Source organism: Barbus barbus, assembly GCF_936440315.1.
Source record: "Barbus barbus genome assembly, chromosome: 24".
Taxonomy (NCBI): Eukaryota; Metazoa; Chordata; class Actinopteri; order Cypriniformes; family Cyprinidae; genus Barbus; species Barbus barbus.
This window is the reverse complement of record NC_136752.1, coordinates 13,441,820-13,463,089: the sequence shown is the minus strand read 5'-3', so window position 1 is coordinate 13,463,089 and position 21,270 is coordinate 13,441,820. Positions and strand designations below refer to the sequence as shown.

At 36.3% G+C, this 21,270-nt stretch overlaps 1 protein-coding gene across 2 annotated transcripts; it reads left to right on the top strand.

Annotated features, from left to right (window-relative positions):
* Positions 1-250: 250 nt before the first annotated feature.
* On the top strand, positions 251-20,834 carry prkchb (protein kinase C, eta, b). Of its 2 annotated transcripts, XM_079374982.1 has the most exons (14): positions 251-936; positions 5,462-5,525; positions 6,290-6,446; positions 6,556-6,590; positions 6,697-6,776; positions 6,865-6,994; positions 7,084-7,214; positions 7,348-7,494; positions 8,842-9,015; positions 11,973-12,127; positions 16,932-17,070; positions 17,169-17,357; positions 18,369-18,515; positions 18,691-20,834. In XM_079374982.1, the coding sequence occupies exons 1-14, from the start codon at positions 595-597 to the stop codon at positions 18,835-18,837; spliced, it is 2,037 nt and encodes a 678-aa protein (XP_079231108.1). In that variant the 5' UTR covers positions 251-594; the 3' UTR covers positions 18,838-20,834. The 2 variants fall into 2 exon arrangements, with proteins under 2 accessions (XP_079231108.1, XP_079231109.1); XM_079374983.1 differs by lacking the exon at positions 5,462-5,525 and having other exon boundaries at positions 347-936.
* The last annotated feature ends 436 nt before the right edge of the window (positions 20,835-21,270 follow it).

Genomic DNA, 21,270 nt, shown 5'->3' with positions numbered 1-21,270 from the left:
ATATCAGCACAGTCCTGTTAATGCACCTGTTACATATGCAGATCACTTCATGTTATGAAGCATCATATTAGTTTTTGATTGACAGTTGTGTACAGTAAAATAAATAAAAATGTAAAAAATCATGAAAAACCTGCTGCAGTCTAGCCATAATAGTGATGAATTAAAAATGAATGGATTCCCATGTCGCCTGCTGGTAAGGGAAGAACAGAGTCAGGTGTGTCCAATCATCGGCTTTGTCTTTGTTATGCTCGCATTGTCAGCATAGTTTCTATAGTAGATGACGGCACAAACACGGAATGAGGCATGCACCCATGAAAGCTTGTCTATGTACTTCACACAGATCAACAGAGAGAGACAGAATACGATTTCCTGCAGAGGACGGCAGCTCAGCTCTCTGTGGTTTGCTCTTTTGGTTTTTATACTAAACTATGTTACGAAAAGACTTGCTTTATGTCTACGTTTCCTTGAACGTGTTGGTTTGTTCTTTATTATGAGTTCGTGTTAGCTGAACAAAACTTTTAGTATATGACTGTTTTGTTTTGATTTATTGCATAGAAGGTTTTTGCATCGAATATTAAATATTGGAGCTACAATATGAAATTCAACGGATATATGAGGCTGCGTATTGGGGAGGCTGTGGATTTAAAACCAACAACTTTTTCAACCCGTCACACTTTTCATAAGAAAATCGTCCTGGATCCTTATATCGTTGTTAAAGTTGATAATGTGAAAGTTGGACAGACCGCCACAAAAGCAAAGACCAACAAACCAACCTTCAATGATGAATTCTGCCCATTCATCACAAATGGTAAAGAGCTGGAGCTGGCTGTTTTCCATAACACTCCAATAGGATACGACGATTTTGTCGCCAATTACACTATACAGCTTGAGGAATTGATAACGTCGTCAAACACAAGACAAACGTTTGAAGGATGGGTGAGTTTCTACTGTGCAGCCTACACACAAGACCGGTTGCATTGACTGCTTAGACTAGTAAAAAGTAGACTGGGTCTTATTCTGAATAGTAAGATTTATTATCCCTTGGCTAACTGATAGTTGGTCAAACTAGTTTTTAAGAGGCAGTCTTAAAGAGATAGTAGGCTACACCCATTAATGACAATTCTGCTAATCAGTTGACGGTAGCCATTGACTTCCGTAGAATAGGGGGAAAATAGCCTACTATGAAAGACAACGGCTACTGTCTGATTAGCAACATTATTCAAAATACCATATTTTGTTTCCAACAGAAGAAACAAACTCGTATGATTGGAACAACTTGGTTGAGAAATTTAAATGATGACAAAATTTTCATTTTTGGGCAAACTATCCCATTAACATAGTGGCAACTTAATGCAGCTGGCCAATATTGAAGGGGTATTATAATAATTCATTTGAGGCGGAAATGTTTGGTGATATTTTTATTTATTTATTTGTGGTATAATGATTTATACATGCATAATAACATGACAAATAATTAGTTTTATAAATGTAAAGTGCAAAACAGCGAGGTATGGTTACCCTTAGCACAGGTGTTTTCTCTTTTTTGTGTACTTTTTTGACTTATTGAAATATTGTGAAACTTTTTGTTACTTAATAATAAAAAGGAGAGGAATTGGCCTATGTTCTTGGAACTCCCAAAAATTTCACATCCTTTACTTTTGATATAAATACTTTGATATACATTTACAGACAAAACGCAAAATACAAATAAGAGAGATGTGAAAACCACTGGCCTCTTTTCTTTGCACTTTTAGTCTTTCCTGACTACAGGCCTATCAGGGTTCTTGTAAAAGTGTCCTGTTGCTTTCATCTGTGCAAAAACTAGGCTGCTCAAAACCACATGTTGCACACCCCACCATGCAGCACGGAAACTTTCAGAGCGTTATATTTTCTTGCATCTATGGGGTAACCGGGGATGTGCAGTTTGATAAACTCGTGTTCTGCTTTTCATTTAGTCCAAGTGATAAAATCAGATCAAACGAGTCCTTGTGAAGTTTTTTTTTAAGTCTTGAAATCTAATGGTGAGGTTGTTATATTTCATGCTAAAACGTGATTAAAAATTACACATTAACATTTTTCAAGGTTACAGGAATTTGACACTGAACATGATGCCATTATTTTTAGTATTTGCATTAGGCCTTATTTGGATGGTATTAGAGATGTAGAATATTGCTTATGGTCACAGTTTCATTATAGGTTTCAGAAAATGTACTGGTTATTTTGCAGATGCGGTTCTCTCACTTTGTTTGTGGGGGACGTGTTTCCAAACTCACGTACAACCCGTGCAGACATGCTGCTCAACCAAACTAGCTGGATTCCTCTCTTTGGCCCTTATAACCTCTTCTGTGTTTTACATCTTACATTCCCCACATGGATGACTCTCAATAGTTATCAGAACTTAAACTGACATCTTTTTAGAATTTCCATTTTGTTGCGTGGTCTGAAGTGTAATTTTAAAGCCAGCTGCCAAACATATCTGCTGGTTTGTGGGTAACCCCAGCTTCGGCTTCACAGCTGATAGTTGGTCAAGGAAATACTATCGTATATAAAATAATATCTTTGCATCTCTCGTGTGCGTTTTACTGGCAACCTATAGTGTGTTTTATATTTTTAAAAACAATTGTCCTATCAGATGCTGGCATGGTCTCTTTAAATTTTATGCATTTTAAATACGATTAAAGTGGTTGGGTCAATGCTTAAACCTTCCGATCCCTGAAGCGCTTGTTGTGTTTGGTGGTGCGTGCTGTGGACTTGACTCACTGAACCAGCTCGTCCTGCTTTCCTTGTCTTGCCTCATGTTACAGGAATTCCTCCCACATGGCAGGGCAAGCTAAATGATAATAAGTGAGAGAATGACTTAGATGGCAAGATAGAATGACTAAGACTGTGCTAGAAGGGTAGTGTGACCAGCTAGAGATACGATTCTGATAATATATGTGGTTAAATATGATGTTTTATTATGTTGTGTTATACATTAAGCCAAACAAGCTTAGTAATAAGAGCTCACAACATTTTTATTTTATGTTAAGGGGTAACCACATCACATAGTAGCCACATCCTTCATTCTAAAAACATTTCCATTTACCTAAATGTCAGGGTTACCATCTTAGTTAAAAGTCTGGTGCTTTTTAAAAAAATAAATAAATGTTGTTAAATATAATTTTTACATGCAATATATGTGTATATATATATGTGTGTGTGTGTATATATATATATATATATATATATATATGTGTGTGTGACCCTGGTCCACAAAACCAGTCTTAAGTGTCAATTTTTCGAAATAGAGATTTATAGATCATCTGAAAGCTGAATAAATAAGATTTCCATTGATGTATGGTTTGTTAGGATCGGACAATAATTTGGTCGAGATACAACTATTTGAAAATCTAAAATCTGAGGGTGCAAAAAAAATCAAAATATTGAGAAAATCTCCTTTAAAGTTGTCCAAATGAAGTTCAATGCATATTACTAATAAAAAACAAACAACAAAAAATTATATAAGTTTTTATATATTTACTGTAAGAAATTTACAAAATATCTTCATGGAACATCATCTTTACTTTATATCGTAATTATTTTTGGCTTAAAAGAAAAATGGATAATTTTGACACATACAATGCATTTTTGGCTATTGCTACAAATATACCCCAGCGACTTAAGACTGGTTTTGTGGTCCAGGGTCACATACAGTCCCCTCCATAAGTATTGGAACAGTAAAGACAAAATTGCTCTGTTGGCTGTGGAGTCAAGACATTTGCAAATATGATTAAAAGATGAATATGAGACAAAACTACAGAATATCACATTTTATTATTAGCTGTTTCAACACATGCATGTTATACCAAATAAAAAGAACAGCACTTTTAGAGTTCATCCCACTCATTGATGTGAGCATAAGTATTGGGACAGTTGAACATAAGGCAGATATAAAAGATTAAAAGCTATTATTTAGTTGCAGATCCCTTGCGCACAATCACAGCAGTGAGTCTGTGACACATAGACATCACCAGACTCTTGCTCTCATCCTTTGAAATACTTTTCTCAGCCTTTAATGCAGCCAATTCCAGTTGTTGCTTGTTTTGGGGAGTTTCTGCCTTTAACTCTCCTCTTCAGCTGGTGAAATTCATGTTCAATCGGATTTAAATCTGGAGATTGACTTGAGCAATCTAAGACTTTCCATTTCTTTGCCCTTATAAACTCCTTGACTGAACTAGCAGGGTGTTTTGGGTCATTGTCCTGATGCAATATGAAGCACTTCCCAATGAATCTGGTGGCATTTTCTTGAATTATTGGTAGCCAAGATGGTTTTGTACCCTTCCAAATTCATTCTGCTACTGTCATCATACATTAAGTCATCAGTACAGTTGAGAGGGACTGTTCCAGAGACAGCCATGCATGCCCAGGCCATGACACCACCTCCACCATGCTTTACAGACGAGGCTGTATGCTTGGGATCTTTTGCAGTTCCCTTTTTTTCTCCACATTTTTGCTTTCCCATCACTTAGATAAAGGTTCATCTTTGTCTCGTTGGTCCATAAACACAGTTCCAAAACTCTTCTGGCTCACCTTTGTGCTTTTTTGCAAACTCTAATCTTGCCTTTCTATTTTTGGTGCTGGTCAGAGGTTTGCATCTTGCTGTGTAGCATCTGTAATTCTGTGTCAAAGTCTCCTGAGGACAGTAGATTGTCAGAGCATCACTCCAGCCTCATTTTCACAGCTTTTATGATTTGTCTGTCATCAACTGCTGTTGTTTTCTCAGCCGATCAGCTCGTTGTTGGTTGCTGGTGTCGCTGGTGGTTTCCAAACTCTTGATTTCTCCATGCCCTTTGTTTTTGCTAGAGCTCTAACTGACTTGCTCTTTTCTTTTAGCATCCAAATTGCTTGCTTTTCTTTCAAAGTCAGCTCCCTCATTCTCACCCTGGTTTGTGTGTGTCATCATCGAATGCAAGATTCAGAATACAGAAGTAATGGATACAACTGATACGACACATTCCCTGCTTTTAATATCTGAAGAATTAATGCAACAGGACACAGCTGATCACTTAGAAAGACCTGTGAGGCAACTGTCCCAATACTTCTGCTCACATCAGATAGAGGGATGAAACCCTAAAAACGCTGATCTTCTTAGCTGGTAAAACATCTATGTGTTGAATCACCCAATAATAAAATGTGATATTCTGTAGTTTTGTCTCATATTCATCTTTTAATCATATTTGTAAATGTCTTGACTCCACAGCCAACAGAGCAATTTTCTCTTTACTGTTCCAATGCTTTTGGAGGGCACTGTGTATATATATGTATATATATATATATATATATAGGAAACAATGTCCTTCATACATCAGGTCTGCTAAATGTTAGGAAGCTTATGTTAAAAGTGAAATGTTACCATATTGTCAGCACTTATAGTTTTAGTGAGCTTTTAAAGTGTTATCTCACTGACTATATCTTCTTCCAGGTGAATCTGGAACCAGAGGGAAGTGTGTATATCGCCATCTCTCTCACCGGCTCCTTTACAGATGGTTAGCTTTTTTTTTATTTTTTTTATTTTTTAACCATATATGTTTATCTTAATTATCGTTGTATAAAAATCAGTGATATTCTGTGTAACCATTAATTTTAATATAATTAAAATGATCTGCGTTTGTCTGCTATGAAGATTTACTAATTATTAATTAGAACGTTTATGGTAGGGAAGGGAAGCGGTGTGTGTGGCCAAGTACGGTGACCCATACTCAGAATTTGTGCTCTGCATTTAACCCATCCAAGTGTACACACAGTAGTGAACACACACCCAGAGCAGTGGGCAGCCAATTCTGTGGCGCCCGGGGAGCAGTTGGGGGTTGGGTGCCTTGCTCAAGGGTCTCACCTCAGTCGTGGTATTGAGGGTGGAGAGAGTGGTGGTTATTCACTACCCCCACCTACAATCCCTGCCAGACCTGAGACTCGAACCCACGACCTTCGGGTTATAAGTCCAACTCTCTATCCATTAGGCCACGACTGCCCCATAGACTGGTAGACGGTTAAGCTATGAATGAAACTTCATGTGCCATTTTTCTTTTAGACCCACGTATGTTTTGTTCACCATTTTTTGTCTCTTAAAGATTTTGTCGTATTTTTGTCTTTCAACATGATATACAAGCTCTCTTTTAAGTTTTATTCTATTGAAAATTTATAAGGATCATAACAGTTAAACTAGTACTTACCCACAATGCTTTGTTTTAACTTTATGCTTAATTTTGTAAACAGTTTAATTGTGCTTACTGAGTGTTGCCCTGACTTTCAGATGAAGCTGTGAATGGACCGAGACTCCATAAAAAGTTTACAAGAAAAAGGCAAAAAGCTTTGAAGAAAAGAAAGGTCCACCAAGTCTATGGACATAAGTTTATGGCAACCTTCCTTCCCCAGCCTACCTTTTGCTGCCATTGCAGCAACTTCATCTGGTGAGACTTGCACTGAAAACACACCTTCATGCACATAAAATAATCAACAAATCAGACTTGCATAATATGTGTTATGCCAAGTGATTAAAAGTATATAATAATTCCCCAGGGGTGTTTTTGGAAAGCAGGGTTATCAGTGTCAAGGTAAGAATGTTTACTAATATTAATGGAACAATAATTTCCCCATATGTTTTAACATACTGCATGCACAAGGATTAACAGCTTTCACTTTTATGCCTCATTATTCTAGTGTGTGCGTGTGTGGTTCACAAGAGGTGTCATGATTTGGTTGTAAGTGAGTGTACACGTATGAAGAAAGATTCAAATGAGGTAAGAGTGTGTGTATGTAAATGCATATGTGATGAAAAAATTTTGTCTTGTGGATCAATTTCCCACATACATATTATTTTGTGTACAGGGCCAAAGACAGGGCTTTAGCATCAACCTACCCCACCAGTTTAGAGAGCACAACTACAAAGTTCCCACATACTGTAACCACTGTGGATCTTTACTTTATGGCCTGATAAAACAGGGTCTCCAATGCAAGAGTAAGCACATATTTACTCAACTTGAAAAACATTGAAATACAACAGGGGCAAGATTGTTGTTATCATCTGTGTGGTGTGAATTCATCCAGGTTGCAAGATGAACATCCACAAACGCTGTGAACAGAATGTTGCACTTAACTGCGGGGTGAACAGTGCTGAGCTGGCCAGCAAATTGTCAGAGATTGGATTGCTCAACACGCTTTCTAAAAAAAAGTCTAAGGTAATGTCATAAGAACTGTCTCAAAAAGCCTCCTTTATCAGGGAATATTTGGTTTTGTTAAATGTACATTTATTTTTTTGTGAGCTATTTCTCCACATTTGTGTTTGCTTACCTATCTGCATTTTTTTCACAGAGTTCTCTTCACATGACAGGAATAAAGGGTCATAACTCCATTGAAAACGTACAGCCAACGTTTGAAGGGCCAGAGGAAGATACTGTTAAAGTTGGTCTGGAAGACTTCAGTTTCTTGCAGGTTTTGGGAAAAGGCAGCTTTGGCAAGGTGAGATATACTGGCAGGCCTGCTAACTCTCATGCATTCAGTGTGAAACTCACACGATCACACTGATTTGACGCAATCATTTTCTCACGCAGAGAAAAGCACACTCAAATGAAAGCAAGAGCAGTTCAGTTAACACTGTGATAATAGGATATTAATTGGACACAGATTTGGCAACCTCTCCAGTGTGTTTTTGTGTTTGCGCTCTGGACAGCTTCAAAAGTTTTGTTTACAACATGTTTTTGTAGTGTTGAGCAATGTAGCCAATCGCAGATATAGCTGTTGATTTCTTGAACACCTCTTATTGGCAATTGTGTTCAAGCTAGTCAGATTTCACTCACTGCTCACACTTTTTTTAAGACTCCAGAGTTTTGCATGCTTGCGAATCCTCTCATCTGCTTTATTGATTATAACTATTAAATGCAATTTTGTGAGATGGGGATGAACTGAAGTGAGTGGCAGCTTTTTGTCTCACTTTAGGCTAAACATAATCCATTCAGAATTTGAATAAAAGTTTTATTTAATTTTTTATTATTTTTATTTGAGCAGCTAAGAGGTCCAATGGCTACATACACTGTACAGCAAAGTTTCGGGAGTGACATCTAAATCCCTTATCTATCATATAATTTTGAAATTGCAATAATTGACATAATTGATAGCAATGGACAGTAGAGAATATAATTCGGCAAAATTAAGCAATGTAAATGCAGACTAATAGATTCATTTAAAAAAAAATATATCAAAGTTTTTGGTCCCACTTTATTTAAAGGTCCAATTGTCACCATTAGCAAACCATTAACTATGACATTTGGCTTTATTAATTAATAGTTAATAAGATAGTTATAAAGTTTATGTATTGGAAGAATTAGGGATGCAGAATATGGTCATGTGCTTTATAAGCACTAATAAACAGCCAATATGTTAATAATGAGCAGTTGCTAATAGTTGCTAATTAGCAGCTAGTTATTAGTGGGAATTGGTCCCTATACTAAAGTGTTACCATTTTTTAAATGCATTTGCAATTATTTGTAAAAGCATTGACTTGTAAGTTTTGAAATTTGCTCACTGTGCATTACTATTCTTGCTTTGGTGAAAAGTTATTTGTTTTGTAGCATTGTAACAGTTGTTTGACAGAATTTTATGATAAAAACACAGTACCATTTACGGCATTTGATTCTCATCAAGTCTCACTATGTCAATTCTAGTACCAGTTAAGCTGTTGTCACACTAAGAAGAAAATAGCTCTGTGGCATTGCTGCAAAACCCCATTTGAAACCTGTATTTTTAAAAGTGTACTTGTAAACCAGACATGCACTTTTAGATTATAAAATTGTATATGTATGTACGTAGGTGATGTTGGCTCGTCTAAAAAGTGACCACAGAGTGTTTGCTGTAAAAATGCTGAAGAAGGATGTCATACTGCAAGAAGATGATGTGGAAGCAACCATGATTGAGAAGAGAGTGCTGACTCTGGCTCACCAGCATCCATTTCTTACACAGCTCTACTATTGCTTTCAGACTGCGGTAAGAGTCCACAAATAGTTTCAAGGCACTAAATAGCATTTCATATCATGTATAGAGATAATTACAAGACTTTGGACTAATATTGAGCTCTGGACATTACAACTTGTTTTAATAGTGCGCTCTTAAGAAAAGTCTGTGTACAGTGTACTGTGTTAACGTAGTAATTTTCTGCATTGATTTTTTTAGAAGTGTTTTACCCATACATTACATTGTGTTGTGTTTTAGGGTTCAGTGTAACATAAGAGTTAATGCCTGTGCAGAATTTTACTACAGATTATTTTCTACAGATTTATTTATTTCTTTTAGGGTACTTTGAACTCTGTGTGATTCCTAATTATATAAATTAATTCTTAGAAGGCAAATTTTTTGACAACAGAAGAATCTAGAAATGCATCTCAAACAGCCTTCAGCTGAAACAACCAGAGCAAATGCCGATCATAGTCGGTCAGGGGTGAACTCAGTGTAGTGTTAGATGTGTTTACGTGTTGTCGGGTAGATAATCTGTAATGTGAGCCCAGAAGAAATCACGCTAGATGTGGCAGACTGATTTCTGTAACCGTGATTTCCATGTTGACTGACAAACCGGGAAAAAGGTTTTGTTGAATGTAGACACTTCATGTCCCTCACTCTACCAGTAAACACAATGCTATTTGACAAAAACCCCTTGACTTCATATCAACAAAATGTGTTTAAATTCCTGAAATGCCTTGGATTGTACCTTTAGTGTTCTGAAACAGAATGTATATATAAAATCTGACAGCTGAATAGCAGTTCAGTAAAAAAAGTTACAGAAAGCGATATCAGATGCAACTTATTCACTAATATACACTATAGTTTGTTTTAATAAGATTACTGCCCTTTCTGGAAGTGTAATTTAAAATAAAACCCTATCTTTAATGAATGATGACCATTGCAATATCAAATGTAAACAGTAGACGGAGCCTCTCGTTTAGAGTAACATTGTGCGGAAAAGTATTCACTTCCTGCTGAGGAGAAGTATAGTCTGCATACCAGCGCCACTCAGTGAAAGTGGGAGGATAGCTAAAGGGGAAGTGATGCAAGATTTCTGTTGACTTACACATTGTACTGTACCTCTTCTGACCTCAAACACTACATCTCTCTCTCTCTCTCTCTCTCTCTCACTTTCTCTCTCATACATATTTGTATGTGGTTGACGGGACTCTCCATAGGCATTATAGTTTTTATACTGAACAAACTGTATTTTCTATCCCCTTACGCTAAACCTACCCCTCACACAAAACTTAAAGCATCTCAAAAAACAGCTGTTTTGTATGTTTTTTTTTTTGTTTGTTTTGTTTTTAAGTAATTTGGTTTACAAGAACACAGGAAGTGTCCTCATAAACCACGGTCACATTGTAATACCTATGTCATTATACACATTTGTGTCCTAATAAACCTATTAACCTCTACACAAACCGATTTTTTTAAAGAGCATTTTTTACTGTATCAAACAAATACAAAATACTTTTTTCAAAAACATAAAATCTCACATACCCCCATGTTTTGAAAGGTAGTGTATTTTATATTATATATTTTGAAAAATATATAAGTAAAATAGATTTTTATATATATGTAAAAATATATAAAAATATTTAGTTTTATATAGAAATTTGTATACTGTCATTTAAAAATTTGGGACCAGTAAGATATTTAATGTTTTTAAATGGAGTTTCTCATGCTCATCAAGGCTGGATCCATTTGATCAAAAATACAGAAAAAATATAGTGAAATATTGCAATTTCTAATATTGTTTTCCTATTTAAATATACTTTAAAACATTTTTTATTTCTGTGATGCAGTGCTGAATTTTCATCAGCTATTACTTCAGTCTTCAGTGTCACATGATCCTTCAGAAATCATTCTGATATGCTGATTTATTATCAGTTTTGAAACTGTTGTGCTGCTTAATATTTTTAGAACCTGTGATACTTTTTTCTTTGATTACTTAATTAATAAAAAGTTAAAAAGCATTTATTCAAAATATGAAAACAGCATTTTGTCACGGTGCATACATGAGGAGGATACAGGAACACACAGACGAGGAGGTAAACCCAAAATAACAGTCTTTAATAAATCCAAGCAAGACAAGGCAAGGCTGACACAGACAGGACCACCGGGGAGTAACGAGTAGACCAGACGACACGAAATTGAACAGACTGGAACTTAAATACACAGGCTAATGACTAAAGCACAGCTGAACGGAATACACTAATAATCACACTAAACAAGGACAGGAAACAAACTAAATAAGGACACAAGAGGCGGGAACACAAGACACACACGACAGAGGATTGACACATTTGTTCAAAATATTCAAAATAGAAAACAGCATTTATTCAAAATAGAAATCTTTAATAATATAAGTCTTTACTATCACTTTTTTTTATCAATTTAACACATTTTTTTTTACTTTTTTCCATTTTATCCATTTGAATAAAATTCTTTTTAACTTTTTATTCATCAAAGAATCCTGAAAAAAGTATCACAGGTCCTAAAAAATATTAAGGGGCACAACTGTTTCAAACATTAATTATAAATCAGCATATTAGAATTATTTCTGACGGATCATGTGACATTGAAGATTGAAGTAATTATGCTGAAAATTCAGTTTTGCTTCACAGGAATAAATTATATTTTAAAGTATATTAAAATAAAAAACTGTTAGTTTAAGTTGCAATAATATTTCACAAAATTAAAAAATATATATCTGTATTTTTGATCAAATAGATCCAGCCTTGAGCATTAAAAACTTACTGATCCCAAACTTTTGAATGGCAGTTTTTTGTACTTTAACTGCGTCACTGTGTTTAGTACACAAGTTCACATACTGTAGTTAAAAATGCTGGAAAGAGTCAAATAATATATTCCCTTACTTTTATAACATGTGTTTCCATGTTATTTTTCCATGTGTATAACCTGTGCTATTCATTTCTCAGGAGCGGTTATTCTTTGTCATGGAGTTTGTGAATGGTGGTGACCTCATGTTCCACATCCAGAAGTGCAGGCGTTTTGACGAGCCACGAGCACGGTTTTATGCCGCAGAGATCATTTCGGGCCTTATGTTCCTTCACTCCACAGGAATCATTTACAGGTGAGGAATACTGAGGATCGTTTTAACATTGCACATTTCCTGTCATTGCATTATTTTTGAGCTAGCTGTGGAAGTAATAGCTTATCGTTCCTCACTGGTTTAATGTACAACACATATAATTCCCTGTTTTTAAAAAAGAAAGTGTATTTGAAATTCATAATGTTCATCTAAAAATACTGCAGATGTTCACACTCCAATGCCCCTGCCCTCTGTTATTTGCTTTGATACGCCTGTGAAATCTTGTCTGCGCATGTCCTGACACACTTAGTCAGATTTTACAGACAGTCTCCACCCCTGGCTTAGTCTTCCTTTTCCATGGCGGGACATTGTGCTCTTCCTGGCTGTAATCACATGACCTTTGCCTACCTGAGTAAGCTTTCTGTTCACTCCTGTAATAGAGCCAAGCCCAAATATAAACACATCTGACAAACTGCTTTCCCATTCCAATAAGGCTTGTGGCATTTACGAGCTTCCCTGCGGGACCTTTACAGGAATGCCGACGACCTCTGCTGACCCCATGTCATCTTTACAATCGTATGGCCCCTTTTATGACCACTCTCTACTTTCCTTTTGATTTTATTGGGCTTTAAAACTAATTATTTTAGGGTAATTATAAGGCTTCTGTGAAGTGAAGCTTATGGGGAGAATGATAAAGAGTTTTGGGAAAGATGGCAGTGTTGTAGTGCAAGAGGACTGTGGGGGACATTTTGAGTGAGGAACTGATCTGATGTTACAGCCCTGCCCAGCATGCAGTGGAGCTATTATTACATAAGTTGTTTACTCGGGGAAACAGAGAGCACGAGGGAGGGAGAGAGAGAGAGTGAGTAGCCTGTGCACTGCTCTGAGTTTATCACATGATTTGTTTTGTTACGAAAAAAATAGAGATTATTCCAAATATATATTAAAAATTAAAATGAAAACATTTCAGCATAGATTTTACGGGACCACCTGTAACACAATCCAGCAGTACAACGATTCGTTGACCTCTGAGTCATCAAGCTGTTTCTCTCCACTTTACCTTACTTACCCCTGATCCTATATTAGACACTGCTGTAATGCCGTGTAATCTGGCTCTGCTCTAATCTGAGGACTGGACTATACCGGGTGCATTCTAAAACATCGGACAGTGCATGACAGAAACGAGGAGTCCATTAATGTCTTTAGTGATTTAGTCTCACTTCAGCAGATTCTACCCGGAGGCTTGAAGAAACTGCAAATGCAGAATGTTTATTGACCTCTCAAACTGTTCCACTGTTGCTAAAGTACATGTCATTTCCAAAGGGCATCGGAAATTAAGATCTTTCTATTGTTGCTTTCATTTGTTTTTAATTAAAGGTATAATTTACACAAAAATGAAAATGTGCTAAAAATGTATTCATTCTCAGGCCGTCCAAGATGTAGATGAGTTTCTTCATCTCAACAGATTTGGGGAAATCTAGCATTACTTGCTCACCAATGGATCCTCTGCAGTGAATGGGTGCCGTCAGAATGAGAGTTAAAAAACATCACCATAATCTACAAATAGTCCATCCATCAATTAAAATCTTGTGAAGTGAAAAGCTGTATGTTTATTATAAACAAATCCATTTTGATAGTCCTCTATGCATAACATTGCTTTCTCCATTTGAATCAGGAGAAAAATATGCACAGATCAAGCACAGTCCAAATTTCTGAACAAATATTTTAGTGGATTTTAATGTGAGAGGACAACAGGTAATATAATAATAATTAATAATAATAATAATAATTTGTTACATTTATATAGCGCTTTTCAAGGCACTCAAAGCACTTTACATACAAGGGGGAATCTCCTCATCCACTGCCAGTGTGTAGTATCCACCTGGATGATGCGACGGCAGCCATAGTGTGCCAGAAAGCCCACCACACACCAGCTTACTGGTGGAGAGGAGACAGAGTGATGAAGCCAATCAGTGTATGGGGATTGTTAGGAGGCCATGATGGTCAGAGGCCAATGGGCAAATTTGTACTTTTTCACTGAAGAAAGTGTTATTATGGGTAATGGGCTTGTATTTGAGCCAGACATTTTTTTGTTTGTTTGTTTTATCAGCTGTTTTGACTTTCATTCTGACGGCACCCATTCACTATAGAGGATTTACTAGTGAGAAAATAATGTAAAGCTATAAATTTCTCCAAATCCGATGAAGAAACAAACTCATCTAATTCTAGGATGGCCTGGGGGTGAGTAAATTATCATTGAATTTTAATGTTTTGGTGAACTATTCCTTTAATTGATTAAACATTTATTTTTTAAAGTTGTATTTACTGGGCTTCTGCTTTTATTTGACAGAACAGTAGGGAGCAGACAGGAAAGCATTGGGTCAGGAGGGGGGGGGGGGGGGGGGGGGGGCGGGGGGGGTGGGGGGGGGGGGGGGGGGGGGGGGGGGGGGGGGGGGGGGGGGGGGGGGGGGGGGGGTTGGGGGGATCAAAGGGCCTCCATATGGGAATCAAACTCAGGGCTCTGCGAGTACAGTTGCGCTATATGTCAGGGCACTAACCACTATCAGTGCCAAAACACCATTTGTGACCGTGGACCACAAAACCAGTCTTAAGTACCACGAGTAAGTTTGTAGCAATAGCCAAAAATACACTGCATGGGTCAAAATTATCGATTTTTCTTTTATGCCAAAAATCATTAGATCATGTTCCATGAAGATATTTTGTAAATTTCCTACCGCAAAAAAAAAATAAAATAATAAAACTTAAAAAAAAATTTATTAGTAATTGCATTGTTAAAGATTTTATTTGGACAACTTTAAAGGCGATTTGCTCAATATTATATTTAATAATATTACAGATAATATTTTTTTTGCACCCTCAGATTCCATATGTTCAAATAGTTGTATCACGGCCAAATATTGTCCTATCCTAACAAACCATACATCAATAAGAAGCCTATTTATTCAGGTTTCAGGTGATGTATGAATCTCAATTTAGAAAAAGTGACACTTAAGACTGGTTTTGTGGTCCAGGGTAACATTTATTTTTTTATCAGAGTAGTTGGTGCTTGAAGACTTTTGTTGCAAGATTGCAAGAGACTTGGGTAGAGGTTTACGTAGAGAAGAAATGTGCTTATGTCACTGATGGTTGGGCCGAAGAGAGACTTGTTCATTTTTACAGAGCCTGAAATATTTCTGCCAGTTCTCCAGCTGCAGACTTGGGCTGTGGTTGATGGCCAGACTGGTGAGTCTGCCACGCTGTTATTTTTGCCAGTGCCAACTCTCCGACCCTGCGAGCGTGAGGCTCTGCATGTCTCTGTTCTTGTTCATTAGGCATGAAGTACAGCAAGTTAAGATATATTTTTGATTCTCTTGTCTTTCTCCCTCTCTTCCATTTGTGCCATTTACTTGATTCATGAAACGCGAATAACTTTTGTATAAATTGTTTTAGATGAAACAAGAAGACACAAATATTTTAAAATGTAATTTATTTAGCTGAATTTCCAGCATCCTTCAGAAATCCATGATCCTTCAGAAATTACTCTAATATGCTGATTTCCCATTCAAGACACATTTCTTATTATTATCAATGTTGAAAACAATTGTGCTTCTTAATATGACCAAAACGCAATATATATTGATTTTCTTTCCAAGCTATGGTTTCTTTCCAAGCTATTTTTTTCTTCGTAGTAGATAATGTTTTTCTTACCTGCCAATATACTTCCAGATGTGCAAGGAAAATTCCTTTATTATTTGACAGATTCAACTATTCTCGAGTAAAGAGAATGATTTTATGAATGTTTCACACAAAAATGCCTGTATCATTAACAGTGTTGCCCATACATTGATGTATTAATACCCTGACCGAATGAAGTAGTGAGTGACGGAATGAGAGTGTTAAAACACTCTGTTCTTTGTTGTTTACTAGGTAATGCAGCAGAGTCACGTGCTTTTAACAACAGTAAAAGAGGTCACATCTCAATGTCGCCTCTGTTAATTGTGTTCTAATGAAAGCAGACCAAATTTCTTTGGTAACCTTTGACCACAACAAGCTGTTAGTCTAATTTACATTCAGTCACTCTCTTTTCCATTGGATCAATATTGCTTCTCCATCTCTGATGACAGGAGACTGAATGCTGCTTCTTGGGCTGATTACTCTTCACCCTTGTGTCAAGCGTGCAAGCATTTGCACTACATGCTCATTTTGTCATTGTGTGTCAATACTATTTGAAGTCTTTGAACCCCATTTGTTATTTACTGTGATGTGTTTGCGATATTTTGTTTACATTTTTTGTGCTACTACAGGCACACATGAGTTGTAATACCTGTCATTCATAAAATTAAACAAATCATTCAGTCCATTTATAAAATATTTTGGCTATTTAAAGCATTTAATAATTGCTTTTAGCTACCAGTAAGAGTATTCTCTGCTGCATAGAATACATTTTAACATGTTTAAATAAATTCAGTGGAATTACACAGATTTAGTAAAGAAAATCCATACAATTTCTGTATTTTGTCATAAAATAAATGAATAAATAATATATTTAAAACCTGCACTCTTATGTATTCAAGGTGCAAGGAAAATATGTAAAGTATATTACCACTTACTTGATGGGTACACCCTGTGTTATATTATTAATATCATTTTAGTATTTTGAATTAGGTTTTATTTTTAGATTTTCAGTTTTCATTTCAATTTTAGTTTACATTTTAGTAATTTTATGTGCTTTTGTATTTTAATTCTTCAACTTACAATTTGATTTCAAGTAGTACATTTTATAGAATGTAAGATCACTTACTACAGCATGGTAAAAATGTCATCCTGTTTTGTTTTTCTATCAAAGGGACCTCAAACTGGATAATATTCTCCTGGACAGAGATGGCCACTGCAAACTGGCAGATTTTGGCATGTGCAAAGAGGATATACGTGAAGGAAAACTCACTGGTACCTTCTGTGGGACTCCCGATTATATTGCACCTGAGGTGAGCATCAATAAAAGATCATTTAAAAGAAGATGGTGCTTAATATGTGGGAGTGTGTTCTCTTCCTGTACAGCTGTTTTATGCTGCGTCTCTCTCAGATCATCCTGGAGGAGTCGTATGGTGTATCAGTGGACTGGTGGGCTCTGGGTGTGCTGCTTTACGAGATGCTGTCGGGTCATGCTCCATTTGAAGCAGAGACTGAGGACGAGCTGTTTGAATGCATCCTCAAAGATGAGATCATTTATTCATCTTGGCTCAGCAACGAGGCAGAGGATATCCTTAGAGGAGTGAGTCTAGATCTACAGTCAAAATAGCAGACTGATTAAACAAAGGTTGTTTACATGCACTTTAAAAGTTTAATTTCAGTCAGATTAAAACAGTTTGTCTCAATAAATGGTCTTGGAAAAGTCAGGGTAGCAGACTTAATGCGATTGTAGCTCGGCTTCATCCAGCATTGGATTTTAAAAGACAGAGGTATTAGTCATGTATTTAACCTTCAAATATTTAATTTTATATTCTAAATTCTGTCTCCACAGAAGTCTATGACTACATGTCATTAACTGTGTGTGAAACCAGGACTGCTTGGCAAAGTGCAAATGCTAAATTAAAATAAAACCAGCAATGAAGACTGTAGCTCAACTACACAAAAAAGCCTTGTAGCTAGATTATAACTTCATATGTAAAACACTCACAGACATCACTTTAATGAAATCTATCGTTTTGCATAGCAAGTACATTTGTCTGACTTTTACTAGACAAACTGCTCTACTTTTACACTAAGGACACAACCCCAATGTATTGACTCTCAGCCAGCTATGTTGGGAAAGCTGTGACTTTCCTGGCAGTGACGTCTCATTAAACAACTCTCTTCCTCTTATGTTGTGATCACTCATTGCCAAAACATTTATATCAAAACTACTCAAACGCCTTCATGCTGAAACATAACTCTGTACTGGTCTTCAGCTTCTCACCAGAAAAAAAAAATCTAAACTGGCTTCATTTAAGAGCTCCAATTGAACTTGTTTCTTGACTAATGCAGCCGAGAGGCTTTTCTGTGGGTTTTGGCCAGCTGTTCCTATGTAAGCACCAGTAAACATGCTGCAGAGAGCAGAGCAGTGTAAAAAGACAAAGTTGTTCTAGTTTATCCGTATAATACAAATTTCCCCTAAAAATATTTGCACTTATTGGAGTTAAAATATAGTCATGTTCTTGCATAAGAAACAAAGAGGCATTTATTTGAAAGATACTGTAGCTCAAGTGCACTTTTCAAGTAAGATTTCTGTTTACTCTCTACACAGTTACTCACCAGAGACCCAGCGTGTCGGTTGGGCTGCATGGATAGAGATGGAGGAGAAGAGGCCATCACTGTACACCCGTTCTTCACAGGACTGGACTGGGAGAAGCTGAACAGACGAGAGATCGCACCACCTTTTACACCTCGAATAGTAAGCCTACAAATAAATAAATGTACTTTGAAATACTGTTGTTGAATTCTACTCTTTATTGATCCACCAAATGGTGGCATTTTTCAGTACACTGATAAACAAAAAAGAACTGATAACTGATTAATTGGATAAGTGTGAATATTGGTCAAAAATAATGTTTTGTTTTGTTCTGTAGGATTCTATTGAAGATGTGAACAATTTTGACCCTGACTTCACTCAAGAGGAACCCTGTCTTACACCCATTGAGGACAGTCTTTTTCCTTTCCACCAGGACGATTTTAAAGACTTCACCTACACAGCTCCAGATCTGCGGCTGCACTAACATCAGCTGTGGTTTATTTATTTTACATACATAGATTATATGTTACTATAATTAACACCTTCTAGCAAACTTGTAATACATTCTGTTGACAAACTTTTTGCCAAGTCTGTTAAGAATATGGACATGATTCAGACTAGAAGGCAATACAATATACTCCACAGGACCATCCAGACCAAAGGATTATTTGTAAAGGCAATGTCAGAAAGAAAATAATGATCTCCTGAAATGAACTGATGCTTTTTTAAATGTTTTTATCTGCATAAATGTACGCAAAGTCTATGTCATATATTATTTTTACATGTGTATGACTAGCATGATAATACGCGTATTCATGCTGTTCCCAAGTGCTTGGGAAACAAATTTATGTAACTTACATTGAGCTGTTAATTCAGTGTAATGAGTTGTTAAGTTATGTGATGTGTTGTAAAGTAATTCTAACTAAAGTCTAAATTATGAACTTGGAAAATCCTTTTGTAGCAGGCTACAAGAGACAATTTTGGTTTACCTAAAGCACATGTGACAACACATATCACCTGTCCAGTTCATTGAATAATGAATCAGGGGACACATGGTGTGAGATAGAAACATGAAACTTTTATGAGAAAAACAAAAAAACATATCCTTTACACCTCAAAGAACAAACGGAGCTGCGGTCATGTCACGTCTCTGTAGACGTGGAAATCCTCCATGAATAATTTTTTACCTTTGATTCATCTGTTGTTCTCACGAGCTTGAATGAAGCAGCCTTTATACACTGATAATACACCATCAACTAATTCATCACACTGTTAATGGGGTTAAGATGCTTTTATGAGCATAAAATATTCAACTTGAGGTCTGTTATACGCTGCCAACTCACTTCTATTTCACCAAGTAGCTTATACAACTGGACTAAAGACCCCATTCTTTTCTATTGATTTGCTTTGTGCTTGAATTACATGTCTGGAAATTTGGCTTTAGTGATTATTGTTTTCTATTCAAGCATTCTCTTGTTTGAAAAGTGACATTGCCCAATAAGGGTTTTTACGTGCTTTGTAACTGGAAACTCAGTGACACATTTTCATTGGTATTTGTTTGGCAGACAACAGCAGTGTTAGTGAAGTAATTGATGACAAAGCTGTTTTAGAGATGGTGAAGAATGATCTGCTTATTTATTGTCAAGCAATTTATTTTTGGTATTATTTTGGTAATTTATTTTTGGTATTACCTGATTCAGGGACTATTGCAGGTTTAATACAGATTAGGATCAATCAACAAAATTTGAGGCATAATAAAACAATGCTTACTACTGATTTTCTTAAAACAGAAAGAAAAACTTCTCTGAGGCAATTAAAATAACATTTACTCATAGTCAACAAAGTTGTAAAATTTAACTAAAAATAACTTCACTTAGAAAAAATTATTTCTTAACACTAAAATCATGTTAACATGCATAATATTTACTTCTTGTGGCTATAATTGTGACATATAATGAGTATTTTAACATTTACGAATTGGCCCCTTTCACATAAGTTTCTCACTGTTACAGAATATTTTGATATTGTTTCCAGAAGTTTCATGCAGGTGATATGATAAAATACTCTCCATTCTGAATTCTCAGTGATGGTGTGTGAAATGTTTTGACTTGCTGTCAGGTGCTCTGGTGATTTTCCCAGCTTGTGGTGTTAAACTGCCAAAAACCAGCCATGTCTGGTTGGGCGGTGTCTTTATGACTCAAACCATTCATTGAGTCACCACTGCTGAGAAGTTTATTGGGTTCCTCCAGTGAAAATGTGCCAAAGGTATTGCATTTATTTAAGTGGTTCAAATTCAAAAATAATGGTCTTGGAAAGCAGAGTAAGCTCTTACTGGAATTGAAGTGTTTCTGAGTCTCTGCTAATTCTATTCAGTGGCTTTTCTGTATCCTACAGTGTTCCAGTAGAGTTTGGCTGTTCACTTTTCCACCGTCAGAAATAATGTTCACATGATTAGCTATTAAAAACAAATATTTTGGTCCAAATGGCTTGTTGGGAACATGTGATTTTGGAGTTGAAATTAGCAGAAGTCCTGCTCTGGGGTGCTCCATGGAAAAACTCTCCTGATGATGCATGATATCAGCTGTTGACTCCTCAGTCACAACTGGAAAATAAATTATTATTTTTGATTTGCTAGATCTCAGAGATGGACATACTGTGATGATATTTTTAGAACTATAGCAAGACGGGTCATGTATGGCATTTTATCTGCTATCATTATTTCTTCAATATCCTCCCATGCCATATTTGACTCAGACTCTGATAGTCTGTCATTTGGGTCTTGGGCTTCATGCTAAGAGATGACGTTACTGGGAACACAGTGTTTACTGTGTTATTTTGCTTAAGCATTCCCAGCAGCAACCTGGTAATTCCTCTAATCTTTTCCCGAATGGCATGGAGAAAGTAACTGCTTATTTTT

Bases quoted from the DNA above. Each gene is read 5' to 3' on its own strand.
- prkchb (XM_079374982.1), top strand. From the start codon at position 595: ATGAAATTCAACGGATATATGAGGCTGCGTATTGGGGAGGCTGTGGAT. The intron at 6,447-6,555 runs GTGAGACTTGCA...ATAATTCCCCAG, and splicing joins CATTGCAGCAACTTCATCTG to GGGTGTTTTTGGAAAGCAGG. The intron at 17,358-18,368 runs GTGAGTCTAGAT...CTCTCTACACAG, and splicing joins CAGAGGATATCCTTAGAGGA to TTACTCACCAGAGACCCAGC.